This window comes from Macaca fascicularis, chromosome 13 (assembly GCF_037993035.2).
Source record: "Macaca fascicularis isolate 582-1 chromosome 13, T2T-MFA8v1.1".
In the NCBI taxonomy this organism is placed as follows: domain Eukaryota; kingdom Metazoa; phylum Chordata; class Mammalia; order Primates; family Cercopithecidae; genus Macaca; species Macaca fascicularis.
Window position 1 is genome coordinate 92,035,667 of NC_088387.1, and position 17,392 is coordinate 92,053,058.

At 42.5% G+C, this 17,392-nt stretch overlaps 2 protein-coding genes across 5 annotated transcripts in view; one reads left to right on the forward strand and one right to left on the reverse strand.

The window, feature by feature from the left end:
• Positions 1–719: 719 nt before the first annotated feature.
• On the reverse strand, positions 720–14,292 carry YPEL5 (yippee like 5). Of its 4 annotated transcripts, XM_065527239.1 has the most exons (5): positions 14,177–14,292; positions 12,707–13,003; positions 5,340–5,400; positions 4,461–4,625; positions 720–2,621 (listed from the first exon to the last, which is right to left on the reverse strand). In XM_065527239.1, exons 4-5 carry the CDS (start codon positions 4,599–4,601, stop codon positions 2,397–2,399), a joined length of 366 nt encoding a protein of 121 aa, XP_065383311.1. In that variant the 5' UTR covers positions 4,602–4,625; positions 5,340–5,400; positions 12,707–13,003; positions 14,177–14,292; the 3' UTR covers positions 720–2,396. The 4 variants fall into 4 exon arrangements, with proteins under 4 accessions (XP_065383311.1, XP_065383310.1, XP_065383313.1 ...); XM_065527238.1 differs by lacking the exon at positions 12,707–13,003; XM_065527241.1 differs by lacking the exon at positions 5,340–5,400.
• A 392-nt stretch (positions 14,293–14,684) lies between these two features.
• Positions 14,685–17,392, forward strand: part of ALK (ALK receptor tyrosine kinase) — a 979,633-nt gene continuing 976,925 nt past the window's right edge. The window contains exon 1 of the mRNA XM_065527229.2: positions 14,685–14,844. The gene's annotated coding sequence lies outside the window, so the exon portion shown is untranslated. The remainder of the gene's footprint in view (positions 14,845–17,392) is intronic.

Here is a 17,392-nt window from a genome sequence, read left to right on the forward strand (position 1 = left end):
ATCCCAAAGTAACAACTCCTAACTGTAACTTAAATCTTCACATAATTACTAAAATTATTTTTAACCAGGAATGTTCACTTGAGAGTCTAAATAAAAGCATTTTAAGATCAAAACAACTTACAGTTATACGGCCACCTAAAACTAAGGGCAAGAATCTTCCTCTTCGGTCAGGGGAAAAAAAGCTTAAATCTGTATATTCCTCAGTAACCTACTTAGTTAAGTTCACCTGTACTTGTTTAACTCTCGTATCCCAAAGCAAAACTCATTCCTATTAATTAGTATCCCCATCTCAAAAGAACAACGGTTTCTGTAAATAATCCAAAGTAGACCTTCATTCATATATATATATATATATATATATATATATATATATTTTTTTTTTTTTTTTTTGCAAATGAAGTTTTTAAAAGGCACAGAGGAGCTTGTTGCTGGTACCTGCCAGTCACCTAAAAGTTTACCCAGTAATATGAAATTTTTTTGTTTATATATACTGAACTATAGTTACCAGTAGCTAAGGCAAAATGATCTCAGAGAAGTTAATACTGGCAAAGTCAATGTCTTCACGTGTGAATTAGGCAGTTAACCATGTCAGAACGTCACTATCACTGCCAATTGAAGAAAGCTACAGTACTCAAAGATACCAAGTATGTGTTCAGAGATAAAAATTAAGATGATCACTAGACAAGATCAGTGGAAAATAAGTAGCAGTACTGCACCAATGCAAGACAAAATATACTTTATTGTGACAGCAAATGCACATAGTGCTGTAGGTAAGGCATGCTACTAGGAATCTGCATATAATCAAAAGCCAGTATGGAAATGAATGGAAATGAATGCTGTTCTCAGATTGAGTCCATGGTGGAGAAAGGGTAGTTTGTGTTCACTTATTTCAAATGCAGTATCATACCTACTTAATCAGTTACCTATGCTTCTAACCAACAGCCCAGTGGCAAATAAGAGGAACTTAACTGTACTCAGAAGTCACTTTCATTATCAATGACAGAAATATTTCACTAATTCAACTGAGGCAAATTTCCTTTCTAGACAAAGGACCTAGAAATTGAGCATGCAAAACATCCATCCATCCATTCATTCATTCAAATAATTAGCCAATTTTACCATCATTTAATTCCACCAGAAACAAATACTAAAATACCTAGAAGTAGTTTGGATAAAGAAACATTTACATTTTAATACTCTGTAATGTCATAAATTTGGGGCTAAAATAACACCAGGTCAAATTTGATCCCTTTCTATTTGAGGGTACAAAGTACAGTTTTGGGTTCAATAGCTGAACTTCTGAGGGAAGAGCTGAAAAAAATGCTCTTAAGAGATCTAGGCCTTTGATGAAAACTATTAGGCTCTACAGACTTGTCAAAAATCAATGCAAAACTGAGGGGAAGAGGCTGAAATGCTGTGTAAAGCAGTATTTTTAGATAAGTTGCTTCATTTCCCCCTTTTCTAAAACAGATGCAGATTAAATGGTTTTTGCATGAATGCACATTGACATTCTGTTCAACTGTTCTCTAAATGCAATACTGCCGGTTTAAACAGTATGCTTTCATTTAAACAAAGAACGTTATATGCATGGTCAATTTAGTTTAAGAGATGAAAAGAAACTTTACTACTATGAAAATTGCTTATCAAATCCTCTCCTCTTTTATAAGGTGTTTTTAAAAGCAACACAGGACCAAAAGCATCCAACTATTACTTTATTTATATTACTATGCTTAAGTTACATGGAAAAAGACAACCCAGCAGTTCTGTCCCATCTCAGAAGTTTCCAATCAACACCAATTATGTGGTGACAAATAACTAGGAATGGTGACATCTTTGGGTCAAGACTGACAAGGAAGAATGGGCTCTGGTGCTACGGTTCATCTCCAACAAGAATATGGCACACCGGCCAGCACAAGCCATGCTAACACTGAGCCTTTAGCGCTGGGCACAGATTCGGATCTCTTCTCTGGAGCTAGCAAATCAAGTGAGATAACTGGGTTTAAAAGAAAAAGTTTAAAATGAAGCCCAAGTTTAAAAACCATACTCCTAACATTTTCCTTTCAAAATTTACATAAAACACACTTTTTCACTCTAACAGCCCAGATTTTTTTCCTTACATAGCTCACCACATAGCTGCAGACTCTTCTGCCTCAAGATGTAAACATAGGGTAAAAAATTAACGGCATCTGCATAATATTCTCTCTACACACTGCTGTTGGATGGAAAATACAAAATTAAAAAAAAAAAAGAGAAAGAAAGGTTCCATCTTAGATTCTCACAACCTCTTGTTCCGCAGTTCATTAATCCGACTCTGATGCTAAGGTGACAGTGTATGTAAGTAGATTTTTGTTTTCAGTGAAGGAGACCTGGGAAAAGATGGATTTCTCTCTGTATCTTCAAGAGTTATCAGATGGTACATGCTCCTCAAAGCCCTCACTCTCTCGAACTAGAGCACGTTCCAGGATCACGCGGCCTTCCTTATATCGCTGGCTGTCTTCAGTGGCAAACTCATAGATCCATCCCAGTTTGCTATTGCAGTTTTTGCAGCTCACATCTCGAACCATGTGGCGGCCAGTGAGCATGACCCGATCTTGAACTTCACTGTACTGCAGGTTAACTACCTAAGAAGGGACAAGGAAAAACAAAATTGCGAAGGCATGTGAGTTATATTGCCAAGTATGTACAAAATATTATGGTTAATGCAACAGCAACTTCAGAAAAGCAGAAAAAAGTTGTTACTTTAGTCAAACCTATAATACCCAAGACTTATTTACAGAAGCTGCTGGGGCAGGCAGACATCTGGAAATTGCACAACACTAGACATCTAATGCAATCATGCACTACTGTACTAGCCTAAGTCACACTATTAAAACATACTACATTTCTGTGTTGCAGGTAAGAAAGAGTCCTGGAATTGGAGCCATAAAATATAGGTTTGGGTCCAACTGTAGTAATTCATCATTATTCAATGATGAGTGCAAGTAATACAATCAATGTAAAAGAACCTAATGCCCCATCGTTATTCCATGAAACGGTCTGTTTCTGAAAATATACTTTATATATAGACTGGGACAGATTAAGCCAACTACAGACCATATATCTGCAATGCATAGTTTTAAAGTGAGTTCAAAGACAATGAACACAATGAAGTGGGTCTGAGACAACCTGTGGCGAATTTCCACTGATTCTGGATACCCAACAATCTTCTACACTTTCCTTTTCTGTAAAGGGCCAGATAGTATATATTTCTGGCTTTGAGGGCTATGTGGTCTTTGTTGCAACTTTTTTAACTCTGGCATTGTAGCATGAAAGAAGCTGTAGACAATACGTAATGCACAAGCAGAGCTGTGTTCCACTACATTTACAAAAACAGGCAGCTGTCCTGCTGCAGTGTGCCCTCCTCTGTACCGAAATAAATGTCAAAGAGTATGCTCCATCAATTCTGAGAAAAGCTTCTTTCTACACGGAACAGAGGAGTACCCACTGGGGAAGTTCATCTGATCTTCTAAGAACAGTACCCTAGACTAGCTATGTTCCTTGGCCTAAAATACTTGGAAATTCAACTTTTCTATTATACACTAGATTCCAGGAGGCAGAATCACAGCATCCAACTTGAATGCAAGCCAGAAATTAGAGACAGGCAGACTGGGTACACACTTGCAAATTAGAAACACTCTTCCTGTCAGCAAATCCATGTAATAAACCAAATAGAATTGGAAGGATGATTGGTGAGCATGAATTAGAGCATGAAAAGTTGGTTAGATGATCCTTATTTGCTGTCAAGTTATAATAGTTTAATGCCACTATCTCCCTATATGGATAAACCAGTGGCATGTGGAGAAAGGGAGGTGGGTGTCTTGACCTGTTCCTTCCATAGTCTGCGCTGAAGTCACTACCAAATTCTTACACTGAACATTTCCTGAGGCAACAGGAAAAGTATACGCTTCTTTATACATTTTTTTTTTTTTTTGAGACTGAGTCTCTCTCTCTTGCCTAGGCTGGAGTGCAGTAGAGTTATCTTGGCTCACCACAACCTCTGCCTCCCAGGTTCACACGATTCTCCTGCCTCAGCCTCCCAAGTAGCTGAGACTACAGGTGCGCAACACCACACCCAGCTAATTTTTGTATTTTTAGTAGAAACGGTGTTTCACCATGTTGGCCAGGCTGGTCTCGAACTCCTGACCTCGTGATCCGCCCACCTTAGCCTCCCAAAGTGCTGCAATTACAGGCATAAGCCACTATGCCCGGCCTACTTCTTCAAACTTCCAAGGTTAAAATCACATCCTAGTAACACCTTCCTAAGGTCCCATCAAAGACGAGCTAGTGGGCAATCATTTCTGTAGATTTCAAGCTCTCATTCTGACTCTTCCTGGTATCTCTAAACTCTGAGGGGGTATTCTGGTGTTGCTGTCAAATACAGCCAATGAGCCCACTTAGGATTCAAACTTTTTCTCACTAACCTTGTTAAAAAGAAACGCTCTGCCAGTGGCGCCTGTGAAACGAGTGGAGATGAGTTCTGAGCGGTTGGTCAGGATCGTATCACAGTTTGCACAAGAAAATAGACGGGTACCACCGATATGATCAAGGAAAATTCTGCCCATTTTTATGGCTGAAGTTCTAAAAACCTAGGAGCAAATAGAAAAGGATAACAAATGCATTATAATAATCATGTTATCACCTACTTGGGGGGTGTCATAGAGAACCATTTATATACATATTTATGTAATCTCTGCTTTGTAGTACTCGATATGTGAAATAGCTGATCCTGAACAAAAAGATCCAAAGTTCACACACTGAACAAATAAACAGGCATGCCTAAGGTAAGATTTTAAAGCAGTGAGCCAAGGAAGTAAACCTATTAGCCAAGGCTAAAGAATGGTGTCACTTCTCTCATGGTTGGTGTGGAAAGAGAAAATGGAAAGTGGAATTTCAGAAAATGAATGATGTAAAGCACTGGCAAAGAGGTGAGAAAAAGGGTTTAGCATAAATATTAAGTATATGTTCTGAGCATGTATAATTTCAGAAAAGAATTGTGAGGTTCCAGGGGGATACAAGCAGAAAAAGGGGCAATTAGAAAACAAGAAGAGTAGTCTGGTTTGAGAACATGGGGTGAGTAGGTCTGTGATCACCAGGTGCACTCACAACTGTATAGAGCTGATGACTAACTTTAAGCCAATGTCTAGGGAGCACTGTTACTAGGTACTTACTTCAAAATTGTCACAACTCTGTGAGGTTGTTACCACCACTTCATAGATCACCCAAGTCAAGTCTAAAAAGGTTATTAACCGGTCAAAGGTTACAAAACTGTTAACTACAGAAAAGTACAGAATGCAATTCACCTAATTCAAAGTTCTTCCATGATCCTACAGTGCCTCCAAAATGGTCCAGGCTGGCATAAGGCTAAAGCAATGAGAACAGAATAAGGGAAAGATAAGCTTTCCCATACATAACTTGATTATCTTTAAGAAATCTTACTGATTCAATAAATCACAGAAGGGCCGAAACACTGAAAAGATGTAAGTTTGAAACATATGTCTGAAACTAGGCTAACACTTTAACATTCAAAAGTTAGGGAAGTTACTATATGCAACTTCTTAAATTCATTACAACTAATTCTCGTAAACAGTATTCTTAAAGATCTAGATATAGACAAGAATATACCACAGTTTTAGTTTAAAACATAATTTATGGCCGGGCGCGGTGGCTCACGCCTGTAATCCCAGCACTTTGGGAGGCCGAGGCGGGCGGATCACAAGGTCAGGAGATCGAGACCACGGTGAAACCCCGTCTCTACTAAAAATACAAAAAATTAGCCGGGCGCGGTTGTGGGCGCCTGTAGTCCCAGCTACTCGGGAGGCTGAGGCAGGAGAATGGCGTGAACCCGGGAGGCGGAGCTTGCAGTGAGCCGAGATCGCGCCACTGCACTCCAGCCTGGGCGACAGAGCGAGACTCCGTCTCAAAAAAAAAAAAAAAAAAAAAACATAATTTATTCTTGGGTATAGTTATCAGCTCCTGTGTTTTAAATATTTATTATACATCTTTCCAAAGGCATGCAGAGCTAATATAACTGCCACTGTGGAAAAAAAAACACCAAAAAACTCCAGAATGCATGTTTGTAATGAGAATCTACTGTTGTCTTAAGATTGGGGGAATTCCATTACAAATTTAAAAAGAAATTCCATTCCTTCTAGTCTATGAACTTCCCTAGCCATTAGGCGGTCCTAATGTCACTGGAAATGTCATCACAAAAATTATGACACCCCTTAAACATCATGAAAGTTTAATAGGGAATAAAAAACAAATGGTGAATATAATGACAATGTGCAGCTAGTAAATGGAAAACCAGCATATTAACAAGAGTCACAATGAACCTTGAACTAAAACACAGACTTAAGCTATAATATTTAACTTTCTAATTACATTTCTACAAAATGACAGCAAAGGGAAACACTTATTGCCTTATTTCAGCCTTTAAGATTACCACATTATTTTTTTCCAGATGACTAAGAATACAACACTTGGCCAGGTGAGGTGGCTCACGCCTGTAATCCCAGCACTTTGGGAGACTGAGGTGGGCAGATCACCTGGGGTCAGGAGTTCAAGACCAGCCTGGTTAACATGGTGAAACCCTGTCTCTCTTAAAAATATGAAAATTAGTCAGATGTGGTGGCTCACGCCGGTGGTCCCAGCTACTCGGGAGGGTGAGGCAGGAGGATGGCTTGAACCCAGGAAGCACAGGTTGCAGTGAGCCAAGATCACGCCACTGCACTCCAGCCTAGGCGACAGAGTGAGACTCCGTCTCAAAACAGAAAAAAGAATACATTTATTATTTATTTACGTATAAGTCAGAAGTTGCAAATTTGAGGCCTACAGGCTGAATTCATTTGGTAGCCTAGGAATACAGCAGTGAACAGATACAAAAACCCTTCCCTGAAAAACATATGTGGACATGTGTGTTTTATTTGGGTCAGTTTTTAATCTTCATTTTAGAAAGCTGAGGTGACATTTAAAATCTGGAAGATCTCATTAAAGAGCCTGTAGTTTGGATTTATTTTTAACAATGGGGAGGGCACATATTCTCCTATGGCAACAACTGACTACAACTGAGCTGCAGCCCCTAACCCTCACCAGGCCATTTTATTTGCTTGGTCTCCACTTTGCTTCACACAATTACTTCACCTGTTTGGTCCTTGTACCAATATTTGAATTTATGACTCCTGATATAAATAAAACATTCAACAAGCCTGTGAGCATGCTAAGTTTGGTCATGTTTCTGAATCTTGATCATTAACAGAAGGGAATCAATGGCAAGGTTTGAGAGTCTCCGCCATTGAGGTATAGGCCTCAGATTCTATGTCTTTGAAGACTAGTATTTGTGCAGTCATTTGTAACCTCCAGCTAGGGCTTCTGGGACTCATTATTTTAAAGCTAATTTCCCTTAAGACTTTTAAATACAATATTCATGTTGTAATTTATTTCAACCATAATGGAGAGTAACTAGCTGTTTCTACATTGATCACTGTGACACCATGCTGTTGTGGTAAATATGCTGGACTTCAAAGTGAACTTCCCTTATACCTTCTGCTCACATCATTTTATCCTTGGCTAAAAGCTACTGTGATCATTTCCTACTGAGGGTAAATAGACTTAACATGACTTTTTTCCCTGATTCCAATTCCATCTATTTTTTCTCTTTACCCAAGTATTTTTACTGGATTCAATTATATGATTCATTACCAAGACCAAAAATATCTGAGCAAAACCTTATGTTACACTATTCCTAGTTGTGGTTGCCATTTATAGAGAATATATATATATAGAACTGTAGAATGTGGTTTTTGTTTGCTAAGAAAGATAAGAGAATGCCACAGGATCTAGCAGAAGCAAGCAAAACATCACTTGCTGTCAAAGGTCTTTAGGAAGTAGAAAAACCTCTGTAGGGTCCTTAGGCTCCAAAGGTAGCCCTGGCCTTTGCAGGGTTAGAAACTCAACCTAACACTGACACTATTCAAACTCTCAAGAGGCTGACACCCATTAAAATGCCACTGCTATGGTCTCAATGCTTGTGTACCCCACCCCACTAATTCATATGTGGCATTAGCAGGTGATTAGGTCACGAGCAGAGTCCTCAAAAATGGGATTACTCTCCTTATAAAAGGGTCCCAGAGAGCTGCCTTGCTCCTTTCCATCATGTGAGGACGAAGCTAAAAGGTACCATCAACAGACATTGAATCTTATCTTGGACTTCCTGGCCTTCAGAACTGGGAGAAACACATTTGTTGTTTATAAGCCATCCAGTCTACAGTACCCTGTTAGAGCAGTCAGAATGAACTAAGACAGCCACTTCATTATTTAAGGAGGACAGTCATTAAAAAGCTAAGATATAACACTTGAATCAGGCTTCTCTGGACCTGAACAACATATTGAACTCTGCCTTAGACCTAATAATTACTTAGCATCTACACTGTATGGGACACTGTACTTGGTACTTACATACCACATTTAATTTTGACAATTTTTAAAGTAGGTATTTATCACCTCACTTTTATAGACGAATTAAAGAGACTGTGACTTTCCAGAAGTGGCCAAGCCACTGCATTCCATTCTCTCCCTAGCGATTAGAGGGCTGTCAGATTTACTCTCTCCCTCAGGGTGTACCATCAGCCCCTCCTGCTTCCATGCTGTTCCTCCTGTATTCCCTATCTTGGTTGGTGTCAACTGCAATCACAAACTCTCCTAAACTAGAAACCCTAGTAAGTCATTTAAGAAACTGCAAAATTAACAAGACTTCCTAAATCACTTTTGGAAGTTTTCCTCCCTCCCCTTCATCACTGTATTAGATTCAAACTCTCCTCACAGCTGGATAAAACTTTCAGGGTCAGGGAGTGGGAACTGTTAAACCCAACATACATTCATATATACCACTTCATTTCTGCTACACACAGCTACAAAAATACGGTCAAAGGCATGTGCCGCCCCTTTCTAAAAGCTCATAGAGGTTGCTCCCTTATAAACTTTGAAACTTTTCTGACAGAATAGAAAAATGCTGGTTTTTTAAAAAAGAAAAAAAACCAGTTTTATTAAGGAATACTCTAAATGACAAAGTTTACTCACTATAAGTGTACAATTCAATGACTTCTAGTCAATTTATAAAATTGTGCCACTATCACCACCAACTGGCTTTAGAATGCTTCCATCAGTCCCTCAAAAATTCCCACACCAGCCTGCAGCCAATACCTTCTCCAACTCCTGGCCACTGGCAACCACTGATCTGCTTCCTGTCTGATTGCTTTTACATTCAAAATATTCCCCAAGTATGCTAATCACCCTGGTTGGACTTAGAGTAATCCCAGATCTCTTCAGCCACGTATTGCTAAAACATCTTAAGAGTGAGCTGCTTTCACAGACAGCTAATGTTTGGTGTTGATTCTGGGGGCAGCTTACTGTGTCCTTTAGTAGCAACATGCAGACTTTGGTATATGTCAGTGATGAAGTTCAAGTTTATAGCTGAAATGAGAGCTAAACTCATCATAAAGCTTAAGTTTTCTTTAAGATGTTCCCTACCTTATAATGTTATACATAAGGCCTCTTTGGTACTATCTTCTTGTAGGTCCAGGTTATAAAAACTCTAAAAAGGTTGAATAAGAAAAGCACCAAGCTTGACTGTTTAACTGGAAGCCTATTCTTAGTTTACTTCAAATTACCTGAAATAGTGAGGGGCTGGAATGAAAATATAAGTGAAATTTATAGATAATTTCATAGATCGTATTTTAGCATTATTTTCAATTTCCTCCCTCTCCCACCAATAGCATATTTAGCTATCTAGAACTTCCAATTTCTTTTATCAGAAGACTCTGGTGAAATATAAAAAGCATTTTCGGATCTCTGCCTTGTTACAGAATGTTTTTTTAACTACAGAATCTGTTAAGAGGGGAAAAAAGGGTGATTCTCTTCAGAAATCTGCCAAAGAGTCTCCAGGAATGCATTATTTTAAAATGCATGATGGATATGATGGACTATATAATTTCCTAGTTGCTTCCACATCAATAAAACAATTTTCTAAAAAGACTATTGGTTTATCATACGCATACACTATCAAACGAAATACGGTGTCTTGTTCACTTGTCTGGCTCATTGCTAACTGTTTTCCTTAAAAGCAGGGAAGGCTGTGGTCAATTCAGCTCGCCACCTGTTTCCGTACTGCCCACAAGCTGAGAATGAATTTTATACTTTTAAATGGTTGGGGGGAGGGGAGAATATTTTCTGACACATGATTATATGACATTCACACTTCAGTGTCAAAGTTTTCAGGAACACAGCCACGCCCATTTGTTTACACTTAACTCCTTCCACTTTACAATGGAGAGGTATGAGGAGCTGCTACAGAAACCTTTTGGCTTGCAAAGTTTAAAATATTTTTTACCTGGTCTTTTACCAAAAAAAAGTTTTCCCTGCTTAAAAACACATTCTGATAGTGAAAGAGCTTTGCATTTAGAAAGCAGTCTTTCCCAGAAAAAATGGAAACCTGGTTGGTATTTGGGATTAAGGCTAGATAGGAGTATTTGAAAAGATCAGTTTAATCCCATTCCCCTTTTCTTTACTGATTTTGTGGCTAAAATCCTAAACTTTCTGTAACCAGTTCAGCTTGTTGAAGATCAACTCTAATAAAGATTATAAAAATAGAAAATATCTACCAGCTGCTGTCTCTCTCTCCACCCCCCGGTCTTAAACTGTGGAGCTGACATACTGGAACTCTGGAGATTCCTAGATTCGAATCTCAGCTCTTCCCCTTAATAGCTTTGGAAACACTGTGTGAGTTCTCCTCTCCTGTTTCATCTGTAAAATGGCGAGAGTAGCAGCCATCTCTGAGTTATGAGAAATTAAAAGGAGATACTCTATTCTGAGAATGGTGCCTAGCACACAGTGAATGCTCAATAAAGGTCAGTAAAACTAGATTATCTATTCTTCAACATTCCCCATCCCAACTCGCCCTATGACAGATGAGAAAAGCATGGCCCAGAAAGGATATGAAACAGTAACAATTAACTGGCTTCACTTCCTGTTAATTATGCTAAAGCTAAGCGACCAGGTGATAGAAATTAGAAGCTGGAGGAAAGTTAGAAACCTTCTGAAGCATGTCACAGTTCTAGGTCTTAAAAAAGGTACTTGTTGTCCCTATAATTAATAATCCAGTTTGGTTTCAACCCTGGCAAGTGGAATTAGTCAAGGGAGGCACCACTTCCCAGCCCTAAAATACCAGGGAGGGGTAGGTATTGCATCTCATAGGACCTTCTGATGGATGGAAAAACACCCAGTTCACAGATAAACTTTTCCTTAGTAAATGAAACCATCGCCTCAGGGCATTTCCATAGAATACACACTCCACCAGATCCCCAGTGTCAGACAGACGGCAGTGGGTTTTCCATTGCACCAGAAGATGGGACAAAGGCAAGGTACAAAGACTCTGCTGCAGGGAACTGAGTATGCAGGCATCTAGCGCAGAAAGGGTTAAAGGAACCTGCCCCTTGCAGAGCTCGTTTTGTTTTGCAATGATTCTGCTAAAATGGAATCCGGTGGAAGCCAGCTTTCGTATCTCGTTTTTAATCTCTTCCCTCCCTCGCCAAAACAAAGGATAAAAACCCAAAAAACTTTTAAGAGTGCTGGGTTGATTACTATAATAATTAGCACTTATGGCTATTGTAACTTCATCAACTTTTTATACTGAGTTGTGACTAAACGCTATTAAAAAATCTACATGGGAAAACAGTTTGATCCATACAACCAACTTTCCAATTTTTGTGCAAAATATGTAACAAGGTAAGTTTTCAGTGACACAAGCAAGCTCTGCTATCCTCTTGCAGTACGCGACCAGTTTACTTTGCTGTGTCAAATGATGTCCTGGTTGTGGAATCAGGTCTTCATTTGCAGTAAGTTTTAAGGATATATTTTTGTTCTCCCCCCTCAACAATGCCTTATTTTTTCCTGTTTTGTTAGATGATTTTCAAGTTCACTATATTTCAATAACACTTATATTTGTTTAAATATCAGAAAATCAGACTAGTCATTTAACTCTGGAAGCCGTGTGTGTTAGTGCACAATCTGAGTTGGTCATATCCCCCCAAACCCTAGTAAGACAATTTCATGATCTCGTTTCTTGTGATGCATTACCAAAAGCCTCTAACTAGGTGGACTGACGTGTAAGCTGTCTGGCTTCCCGACCCAAGTGTCAAGTAGCAAGTTCAGGTCTAGCTAAGGTTCAGTTCCTGCATTACACTGACATTACTACCCAGGAATACCTTAAAACTGACACTGATCTCTATAGGCATTCACTATTAAACCTAAAATGATATTTTGGGCACAAGTATACCTAGGACTACCTTCATATCTCATGGACTGTTTGAATTTCAGAGGGTAGTAGCTGCTTTAATTTCTTCATTTCATAATTTTTGATCTTATTTCCTTTCGCTTTTATTTTTTCTAAACCTTTTATTTTTCTCATTACTTAAATAGAGAACAGAAAAGGGAAACTAGAGAAAAGTTCGCTATGATCCAACCAGGTAACATTTTCCAAGTCACATATATTTTACTAACGTCTCATAACTTACTATTTTTCATATTATTGCTCGATTGCATTTGTCTACGACTTTTGATTAAGTTATAAGCTTCTAGAGAAACTATTCTAAATTCTTTGCACTTTACTTCTTACCTAACCCAGTACAAGTATGCGATAAACTTTCAGGAAACGAATCCACCAAGACACTTCACTTCTGGGATGAATATGTGCCCTGGGAACACCATACGCCTTTTGGTTCCTCTCTGGCGGAATGCAGCTGCAACGCTGTATATGTGGCTATGCAAAGTTAGCTAATATCCTATTCCTCCCAGTTTCTTCACCACCAAGTGTACTAATTTTCCAAAAATACAAGGTTAGCCCGAGGTTACTTCAGGTTTTCCATCTGTCAAGAAGACGTGGAATAAAAATCCTCAGATTACCAACAGATCTCTGTAAACAGAAAAAGTTTAAAAATAAATGAGCTGAACAGCTTCCCAGACTCTCCCTGGAAAGGGAGATTAGTTGGTGTCAGGATTAAACAGATCTTTGTAGTATTTCAATTTCCCACTCCCGCTGATCCGGACACTCGTTTGTCCCATCTACCTGCAGAGGAGGGTACAGGAAAGGGGTTGCAAGGGCACGCCCACCCTCCCAACAGCGAGCGGAGAGCAAGCGGAGGACCGAAGCTGGCAGAGCTGGGCCGGCCCGGGCGACCCCGGGGTGGGCTCGGCCGCCAGCCGCAGTGGCACCCGCGAGCGCCCCCGCTGGCCCAGCTGATGGCGGCCACGTGACGCCCGCCGGCCAATCGGGAGGGCCTGGGGCGGCGGAGCGCGGCGCCCGCGGCGGGGCCGCCCCCGGCACAACAAACATGGGCAGGAAACAGCTGAGCGGGTGGCCGGCGGGCTCTCTTGGTCCCGACACCCGGGGGGCTGCACAAGCGTCACCCCGCGCTGTCAGCCCCGGGTCCTCCGGGCAGGGGGGCGGGGGAGGTGGACGTTCAATACGGGGTGCAAAGGGAGACGCCGCCCCCTCCCGGGGGCTGGGCCGCTTGGGCCGGGCGTGGGCCCTGCTCAGGACGGTTCACTCCGTGCGGTCATCGCGGCCCAAACAACTCGGCCAAGTTCCGACTTGGCTTCGGGGCGGAGACCGGGCGCGCCCCCGACGCTGCGGTGGGTGGGGGCGGGGCGGCCGCGGCGCGGCGCGGCGGGTGGGAGGTCGCCGCCAAACCGTCCGCCCAGGGGGCACCGTGGGCCTCGGCGGATGGCCGCTGAGGGCGCGGCGGGGAAGCGGGGCGGAGGCGCGGGCGCCGCGCAGAGGGGTCGCGGCTGTTGTCGCACCGGTCGCCCGGCTGCGCGGCGGGGGCGGGCCGACGACAGTCGCCGCGCCAGGCCTCACAAAGAGCAAACAGCTCCGCGCGTCCGCCCGCGGTCCTGGCGCCGGGGCCCGCCCTGAGGGGTTAAGGGCGGCCGCTCTGAGACCCCGGGATGCGTGCGGCGAGGAAGAGGCACTTCCTGCCTGGGCCCCCCACCCTTGGCCGATCCCCGAGTGCCTCGAAGCCGCCCGACCCGAACGGGCGCCTCAGTCCCCACCGGCCCCTAGCCCAGCCCCTCCCGCGGGACTCACCCTGAGCTGCGGTGAGATCAGCGACTGCCACTGGCTCCTCGCTCTTCAGCTGGTCTAAAGCCCCTCGGCCGCCCGAGTCTCCAGGTTTAGTCAGGCCCTGGCCTTGGCCCCGCCTCTCCCTGGTTGGGCCTCAACGTCAGTCACCCGGCGTGGCTCCGCCCCTCCCGCTGTCAACTCTCCCGGTTGGCCCAGAACACCCTTCGTTTCTAGGCCCCGCCCCTCTCCTCGGCTCCCTGCGTTTTCCGCGGGGCCCCGCCCCTTCTCTGGCTCACCCTCCCCCACTCCTGCACCCCTCCGCTTCGCGGCCCACCCCTCCCAGAAGCCGCAGACCCAGGGCAGGCTCGCGACAGCTCGCCCCGCCCTTGACCCAGCACCCCGGACTGGCACAGCCAATCAAAGAGGCTAACTCTGCCCCCTCTCTCGAGGCGGCCAATGCCGTGAGTCCGGGGACCACATCCCCCTTTCAGCTGAGAGCACACAACACAGCATCCACGTGAGTCAGCTTCTTAAAGGAGAAGGCTCAGCCTTTCTGATTGCGGCAGCTGGGAGACAACGCGCGTCATTAGCGTCACCAGGTGGCGGCTGGGGCCGAGCTTCCGGATACCTAGTGAGGCCCAGGGATGACAAATGAAAACAATAAGCTGTTTCCTAGACAAACAGCTGCCTAGGTAACTAAAGTGCACCGTGTAATTCGTTTCTTGGAGGCCGTTTCCCCTGACCACGCTTGGTAGAGCGCTTCCTTTTGCTTTCAAATCCCTAGCCCTCGAGTCTGAGCACATAGGCCCTACTAAAAAACATCTGTGGATAAAGGATTTTTCACCTGCGCTTGACTTTATTTACAACTCGTTTGAATTTTTTTTTTCTGGATAGTGGAAATGATTCTCAAAAAGATGAAGAAATTCAGTGTTTTATATGGCGAATTTCTGCCTCAGAGAGTGAGATTTGTTTATTGTAAAGGGCAGCTGTTCCTTAACCCTCATCAGTGCTTAAGATGGAAGGTTTTGTTTCTCATTCCATTACAGTTGCTCAGGTAATTACATCTCTGTTAGCTGACTTTCGGGATAAAACCAAAATATTTGATGACGCATACCTCTCAGATAAAAAATGTAGGTTAACATTTGGGGCTAGTTTGCAAGAAGTTTAAAGTCATTCTTGGTGGAAGAGAAGTTCCGAAGCATAATTCTAGCACTTGACTCCCGCTCATGCCCAAATCCACAAGTATCTTCATTTAGTTCGTCTGAAGTTAACCTGAGCATCAAAGGCAAAAGGACTAGTTATCTTTTGACAAGTGAGTTTTCCAGGAGATAAGGAAGTTTTTTTGTTTTGTTTTTGTTTGTTTCAGACGGAGTCTCGCTCTGTCACCCAGGCTCGAGTGCAGTGGCGTGATCTTGGCTCACTGCAACCTCCGCCTCCAAGGTTTAAGCAGTTCTCCTGCCTCAGCCTCCTGAGTAGCTGGAATTACAGGCGCACACCACCATGCCCGGCTAATTTTTGTATTTTTAGTAGAGACGGGGTTTCACCATGTTGGCCAGGTTGGTCTGGAACCCTGACCTCGTGATCCGCCCGCTGTGGCCTTCCAGAGTGCTGGGATTAAGGCGTGAGCCACCATACCCGGCCAGAAGTTTTAAACATACAGTATTTTAGTTTCTTTTCCTTTATATTTCTTTATTTTCAATTAATATTAATTATTTAATATAAAAGTTACACGTTTGTAGGAAGGTCATACTGCCTCATTTGATAAGAGACTTCTGTCTTCTAACAGCTTCATATGTATCCTTCTATTCTTCCCAAACTGAATGTATTATACATAGAAGCATATTGTACTTCTTGTTTTTAACCTGCTTTTGTTTTTCACTTAACAATGTGCTATATAGCCATCTTTTCATGTCAGATGTGTCTTTTATCTACAAATTTACCTTTCTCTCCATAGTTTTCCATAGTGTATGACTTCACCATCTTTTTTTTTTTTTTTTTTTTTTTTTTAGACGGAGTCTTGCTCTGTTGCCCAGGCTGGAGTGCAGTGGTGTGAACTCAGCTCACTGCAACCTCCACTTCCCAGGTTCAAGGAATTCTCCTGCCTCCCGAGTAGCTGGGACTACAGGCACCCACCACCATGCCCGGCTAATTTTTGTATTTTTAGTAGAGATGGGGTTTCACCATGTTGACCGGGCTGCTCTCTAACTCCTGACCTCAGGTGATCCGCCCGCACTGGCCTCCCAAAGTGCTGGGATTACAGGTGTGAGCCAATGCACCCGGCTTTCACCATCTTTTATAAACATTTTTCTGCTGATAGACATGTGGGTTGCCTTCAGTTAAAAATCATGATGTAATTGACAACTGTGTACATGGATAAAATATTCAAGTATTTCTGAATATAATCACTTGGAAAGAGAGCACAATGCTTAAACCCGCAGAAATGAACACTTTAGATATCAGGTAAAACAGTGGGGACAATGTTTATTGATTTAACAATACATATAAAATTTTTCCTGTTGTAAGTGCCTTAAAATTATAACTTTTAATTTTCATAACAACCCTATGAGATAAGTACTGTTATCCCCATTTTATAGATGACTAAACTGAGGTACAGTGATTAACTAACTTGTCCAAGGTCACCCAGTAGACTTACCGACTACAGTATTTGTAAACTTGAAAAATAACAATGAAAGGCCGGGCGCAGTGGCTCAAGCCTGTAATCCCAGCACTTTGGGAGGCCGAGACGGGCGGATCACGAGGTCAGGAGATCGAGACCATCCTGGCTAACACAGTGAAACCCCGTCTCTACTAAAAAATACAAAAAACTAGCCGGGCGAGGTGGCGGGCGCCTGTAGTCCCAGCTACTCGGGAGGCTGAGGCAGGAGAATGGCGTGAACCCGGGAGACGGAGCTTGCAGTGAGCCGAGATCCGGCCACTGCACTCCAGCCTGGGCGACAGAGCGAGACTCCGTCTCCAGAAAAAAAAAAAAAAAAAAGAAAAAGAACAATGAAAATCGTATTTTAGAAAGATGAATCTAGATGATGATGATGTGCAGAGGTAAGGAAGGCAGACAGAATGGAGCTAAGGTGTGCAGGTTTAACTTTAGCAGGAAGGGCTACACAGGACTGACTTTATACTTGGGCTAAGGACAGAATTTTCAAAATCAGAGGTTTTATCCTAGGTGACTGATAGGGTGATGGTTTCCCATTGCCAGATATAAGGTGGTTGAGAAGGTTGATT